Source organism: Nanorana parkeri, unplaced genomic scaffold, assembly GCF_000935625.1.
Source record: "Nanorana parkeri isolate BGI_ZX_2015 unplaced genomic scaffold, ASM93562v1 scaffold99, whole genome shotgun sequence".
In the NCBI taxonomy this organism is placed as follows: Eukaryota; Metazoa; Chordata; class Amphibia; order Anura; family Dicroglossidae; genus Nanorana; species Nanorana parkeri.
Window position 1 is genome coordinate 1,148,727 of NW_017306367.1, and position 6,643 is coordinate 1,155,369.

The 6,643-nt window shown below is 43.9% G+C and overlaps 1 protein-coding gene across 1 annotated transcript in view; it reads left to right on the forward strand.

Moving 5' to 3' along the window:
- The window catches only part of OVOL1 (ovo like transcriptional repressor 1), an 18,759-nt gene extending 16,037 nt beyond the window's left edge, over positions 1 to 2,722 (forward strand). Inside the window, exon 4 of the mRNA XM_018552878.1 lies at positions 2,269 to 2,722. Coding sequence (XP_018408380.1) covers positions 2,269 to 2,564 — 296 coding nt within the window. The 3' untranslated portion in view covers positions 2,565 to 2,722. The remainder of the gene's footprint in view (positions 1 to 2,268) is intronic.
- The last annotated feature ends 3,921 nt before the right edge of the window (positions 2,723 to 6,643 follow it).

Genomic DNA, 6,643 nt, shown 5'->3' on the forward strand with positions numbered 1-6,643 from the left:
TTCTTGGCTCAGGCGCAAAAGGAGCTGGCTACGGCTATGCTCCCGCGGTGCTTGTGCGGCTGCCAGCTGAATGTGTCAGACGCTGTAGATGAAAGGGGCAGGACACCTCTCCCCATGTGCAACGTCGGCCACACGAGCACCACGAGAGGACAGGACGCCGGGGTCTCTAGGACGCACGGTGTAGTAGGTTATTGTGTGGTAGAGCAAAAAAGCAAAAATCTCTTCAATGAAAGGCAATGAAAAACTTTCCTTATTCAAGGGGGGGGGTTACATTGCTGTCATCCGCACTCTGCGTTGCACTGCTGTCGTCCGCACTCTGCGTTACACTGCTGTCATCCGCACTCTGCGTTACACTGCTGTCATCCGCACTCTGCGTTACACTGCTGTCATCCGCACTCTGCGTTACATTGCTGTCATTCGCACTCTGCGTTACATTGCTGTCATCCGCAATCTGCGTTACATTGATGTCATCCGTACTCTGCGTTACATTACTGACCTACGCACTCTGCGTTACATTACTGACTTCCGCACTTTGTGTTACATTGCTGTCCTCCGCACTCTGCGTTATAACTGACCTCTGTCCCAATACTAAAAACCGATACCAGCACTTACATACTTACCACCCGCACAACTCCCCTTACTAAGACCCTCCCCACCCCTCCTGACAAGCTCTGCACAATACATTAGGCCAGAACCCCAGAGTAGAGCAGCAGCACAGGGTAGGTGGCAAATGTATATACTATTATTCTGCATTGCTCTATGTTTTGCTGGGATTTGTAGTCCTCTATAGCTAATGGTATTATTTTGCAAGGCTGTATAATGTATTGATGGGATTTGTAGTCCCGTTACAGCTGGTGGTATTATTCTGCTTTTCTGTATAATGTATTGCTGCGGTTTGTAGTCCTCTATCGCTATAGGTGATTATTTACACAGCCCTGGTATTTGCTGAAATTGAAAAGCTTTTGAGAGTTTTCCTCTTTCTCAAGTCTGAAGCAATACCTGAGGAAGAAAGAAAAACTCTTGAAAGTTTGTCTTCTAAGTATTAGGTTAGTACAATAAAAAGGTATCACCGCATACCGCATTACTCTCGTATTTTGTAATCTTATTTATATATACCGTATTTTTCGCTCCATAAGACGCACTTTTTTCCCCCCAAAAGGAGGGGGAAAAAGTGCCTGCGTCTTATGGAGCGAATCCCGACGCCCGAGACATGCAGTTTCGGGCGCCGGGCGAGTAGTAGGAGCCACTGCTCGTTTAATACGAGTGATCTAACGAGATCACTCGTATTAAAGCCGAGCAGCGGCGGCGGCGATCGAGTTCAACAGCAGGAGCCACTGCTCGTTTAATACGAGTGATCTAATGAGATCACTCGTATTAAAACCGAGCAGCGGCGACGATCGAGATAACCATAGAGCAGACGAAGAATAGACGTTCTTCGCCTGCTCTGTGTCATCACTGAGACCGTGGCGCTGTAATCACAGCGCCACCTGTCTCAGCGGTCACTAACTGCAGCTTCTGTCACAGCTTCTGTCATAGAAGCTGTGACAGAAGCTACAGTCTCGAGTGCTCCATAAGGCGTGCCGGACCTCCCTGCATCCTATGGTCCGGTGCGTCTTATGGACCGCAAAATACGGTACTTCTTTAGTTTTTTTTAGTTCACTGAAGAAGTAGAAAGGCCAATGTATGTGCTGGAGGTGGGATCTCACTGTTGAAAGGCCATTGTGTGTGCTGGAGGTAGATGTCACTGTAGAAAGGCAAATGTGTGTGCTAGAGGTGGGATCTCACTGCCAAAGCGTAAATGCAAATACTTTTCACAAAGTGAAAATGGAACTTACACATGGACAGCACAGTGGTGTAGTGGTTAGCGCTTATGCCTTGCAGCACTAGGGGGTCCTTGGTTTGCATACTGGCCAGAGCACTATCTGTAAGGAGTTTGCATGTTCTCCCCCCACTTGTGTGGGTTTCCTCCAACACTGCTTGTAGGTTAATTGGTTTCTGTCTAAATTGGCCCTTGTATGTATGCATGTGAAATAGGGACCTTAGATTGTAAGCTCCTTGAGGGCAGGGACTGATGTGAATGTGAAACCATGTAAAGTGTAAATTGTCGGCGCTATATAAATACCTGAAATACATAAATAAATATTATATAATAAAGGATAGAATAGGATATTCATCTTTGCAAGCAGCAATATAGTACAGCAGGTTGCCTATCTGAAGCAAAGCGTTTATACAGTCCAAAAACTTTACTACCCATTTTCTTCTCTGTAGGTGTTCGCCCATACAAATGTCACTTGTGTGACAAAGCCTTCACTCAGCGATGCTCGCTGGAGTCACACTTGAAAAAAATACATGGAGTGCAACAGAATTATGCCTATAAGGAGCGCAGGAACAAACTCTATGTTTGTGAGGACTGTGGATATACAGCAGACAGCCAGGAATCCCACCTTCATCACATTCAAAATGTGCACCCCAACAGTGCCCTAATCCAGCGTGCCTCCAAGAAGTTAGCTGTCACTCTACAGGGCAGTGTCAGCCCCTTGCTACACAGTAGCCATCTGATATAAATGCAGCAATGTTCATCTGCAAAGACACAACCAAGCTTTGGTATCATTTCAATGGAGCTGGAAGGTCATGGACATTTTATAACTTCGCAAGAAGCAAAAAGGACATCTTATACTGTTCATAGTTGATTACCAGTCACACGATTCAAAAATATAATCACTGCCATATTAGTGATGCCCAATGGCTGCATTCCACCGGATATCTGAGTGCAGCTGTTAGGTGACAGTTTATTGCCATTGCCTATCCCTATAAGATAAAGCCGCCAGTTAGCTCTCGATGACATGAGATAGGACAAAGAAGCCACAGAGTCATTACAGAGTTAAATGGAAAGTGTTTATTTCTACTGGGCACTTAGTTTTTTATTATTACTGCAGTATTTACCTTAAAAGTAATTTTGAGGGAAATTTCACATTTTTAAATGCTTGCTTTTTCCATTACTTTTGTTATTGTAATAAAGTTTATCTAAACCCCATAACTTTGTTCTGGCTTTTTTTTACTCTACTGTATCTATGGAGGTAGCAATGGTTGTCACTCTAGACCAGTGGTTCTCAACTCATGGGTCGCGACCCAAAAGTGGGTCGCGACACCTTCTGCAGTGGGTCGCGGCGTCCTTCCTGCAAAGAGCGGCCCATGTTCAAGAGGGAGACATAGAGGGGTGATTTGTGCGAGCCAGCCTGTGGGAACTATATATTGAAAACTGTTCCCTCTCATACACCCCAACTCTCCTGATTATGACTACAAACATGTCATCCTTTCTCCATCTCCAATACATGGGAGGGGTTGATGTAATTTACAGAAGATATCATGGAAGGATGATAACATTGTTTGTGATTTCAGTTCAATTTGCAGAAAGGACACTGCTTTTATGGCAAGATCTACAGGTATTTTATGTACATGCTGTAACTGGTAATCTGCAACATTTTACATTTTTGGGTTTACCGATTTGCTATTACCACTGTAGGGGGGTCAATATTGAGATAAGATTATAGCTGCATAGTAAGAGTATTGTTTTGAATGAGTTTGCTGACTCATGAAGTTGCTTTATCAGAGGAAGCAGTAAATCACTCAAGTGGCACTGTAAACCAAGAAGCAATGTAAGGAACAAACATTGTTGCCCCTTGTATATATAAAATTATAAACATTAGCACACAAATTAGATTGATCACATGAAGCCATTCTCTTTCACATGCACAGTATATCTAAAATGTTCTTAAACACAATGAGGGAAATTTACTAAGACTAGAGCAGACTGAATCTGGAGCAGCTGTGCATGGCAACCAATCAGCTTCTAACTTTCATTTTTAAAGCCTAATGGAACAATCTGAAGAGAGAAGCTGATTGGTTACTATGAACATCTGCTGCAGATTCTGTCTGCTCCAGTTTTAGCAAATCTTCCCTGTGATGGATAGGCCTGGCCCGAACCTACTATACGCCAATCACACGTGACTATAAGCAGTTCTGAACTGAGCGAGGATATCCGCACTGGTCGGATATTACGATGTAAACAGTGGAATTCCTCGATCGACACGCTGTTAGTTGATGGAGGAATCAAGTCTATTTTTTTTCGTTCAGCCCGCGGGTTTAACGAAAAAAATAGATCAGTGTATGGCCAGCCTTAGTCATGCAACTAAGAATGTACATGTGAGCGGGGATTGTAGTACCCTGTATAGGGTACCAAGTAGAGAACCACACAAGTCACCATTTCTCATGGATTTCTGTGAGTGCATGAATCCAGTCTGGGAAATATGACCAAGTGAAGAATATTAGGGTGAAGTTCTAAACAGTCTCCATTGTAAGATGTGGTGCTCTACAGAGGCATATATATATATAAAACTAAACAATAAAGGTGATCAGCGCCAGTAAGTGTAATGTGGAAATATGAGCTACCAAGCACTAAGGATATAACTAAATATCTGTAAAATGTGAAAAAACAATATTGTGCCGAGCTAATAATCATACATATCTAATAAATTGAAACATATATAAATGAGTCACATATATGAGCCTTCAAACAAATGAGGCATAAGAAATATCTACACACATACAAAAAAGCAATATAGGCAAAAAAAGTCCCAAGGAAAAAACAAACGCAAACAATGGTGATTGTGCAAAAAATTCCTCAGATGATTCGCAGCCAATGTGCATATAACTCTCAGGTAAGGATAATCACACAATGCAGGCAGACCTTCACCTCCACCCAGTGAGTGATGATAACAAGTGAATGCTCACCTGGGGAGGTAGACCCACAGAGCTAGGTCAAATGCACTTTTTCCCTTCTTAAAGAGGGGAAAAAGTGCATTTGACCTAGCTCTGTGGTTCTACCTCCCCAGGTGAGCATTCACTTGTTATCATCACTCACTGGGTGGAGGTGAAGGTCTGCCTGCATTGTGTGATTATCCTTACCTGAGAGTTATATGCACATTGGCTGCGAATCATCTGAGGAATTTTTTGCACAATCACAAACCATCAAATCTCACAGAACTGGACAATGCTATTCATCAGGCATGGTGTCAGATTCCTCGCATCACCTTTCAACATCTCGTGGAGTCAATGCCAAGAAGAATCGCCGCAGTATTGAAGGTTAAATGTGGCTAACGAAGTACTGATGGGGTGGTCATAATAATCTGGCCACTCAGTGTAACTACACACACTATATTGTAAAAATTATTGGGACATCCCTCCAAATCATTGGATTCATGTGTTCCGTGAAATTTCCTTGCTACTAGCTTCCAGGCACGGTCGCCTGTTTGTAGTATTATAACAAAGTGGAAGCAAATAGGAACAACAACTCAGCCACGAAGTGGTAGGCCACGTAAAATGACAGAACAGGGTCAGCGCATGCTGAAGTACACAGTGCACAGATGTTGCCAACTGTCTGCAGAGTCAATAGCTAAGTACCTCCAAACCTCGTGTGGCCTTCAGATTGGCACAACAACAGTGCGTAGAGAGCTTCATGGAATTGGTTTCCATGGCCGAGCAGCTGCATCCAAGCCTTATGTCACCAAGTGCAAAGTCTCGGATGCAGTGGTGTAAAGCATGCTGCCACTGGACACTAGAGAAGTGGAGATGTGTTCTCTGGAGTGACAAATCACGCTTCTCTGTCTGGCAATCCGATGGACGTGTCTGGGTTTTGCGTTTGCCAGGAGAACGGTACTTGCCTGACTGCATTGTGCCAAATGTAAAGTTTGGTGGAGAGGGGATTATGGTGTGGGGTTGGGCTTGGCCCTTTAGTTCCGGTGCAGGGACTCTTAAGGCTTCAGCATACCAAGACATTTTGGACAATGTCATGCTCCCAACTTTGTGAGAACAGTTTGGGAATGGTCCCACATGACTGCGCACCAGTGCACAAAGCAAGATCCATAAAGACATGGATGAGCGAGTTTGGGGTGGAGGAACTAGACACACTCCTAAACCTTGTGGACGCCTTTCCAGAAGAGTTGAAGCTGTTATAGCGGCAAAGAGTGGACCAACTCAATATTGAACCCTAAGGACTAAGACTGGGATGCCATTAAAGTTCATGTGCGTGTAAAGGCAGGCGTCCTGATACTTTTGGTAATATAGTGTGTATGTATTGTGATGTTTGGGGAATTAGCTGGACCGCAGGACACAGGCTTTATCAGACAAACTGCATTTATTTTCCATAGCAGCAACAATAAACAGTAATTTCCTTCAGTACAGCAAAACAACTTAAAAGATTGCTTCCTTCAGCATAGAAATAATAAACTGTACCGTTTGCTTCCTTCAGCACAGAAAAGAATAACAGCCTCACCGGCTTGGAGAGTTTCAGTCCACAAGGTTATCACACTCTTAACTTCAGAGTTTCTCTCTCAGCCCACAGGCTCCCAGTAAAGGTCGGCTGCTTCACAGCACCAGTACTTCCATCTGCTCCACAGCCTTGTCTGCAAACATTAATCAGGGCTTCTCTCTCCCTCTCCCTGTCTCTAGCTTCCTATCCTTTTGAACACACTTCCTGCAGCAGGTATTAACCCATTCCTGTCCCTTAAAGGGACCACAACCCGAACAAAGGGAAATATACACCTCTCCCAGGACCCATCTTCTGACATCCTGTACAGTCTATATA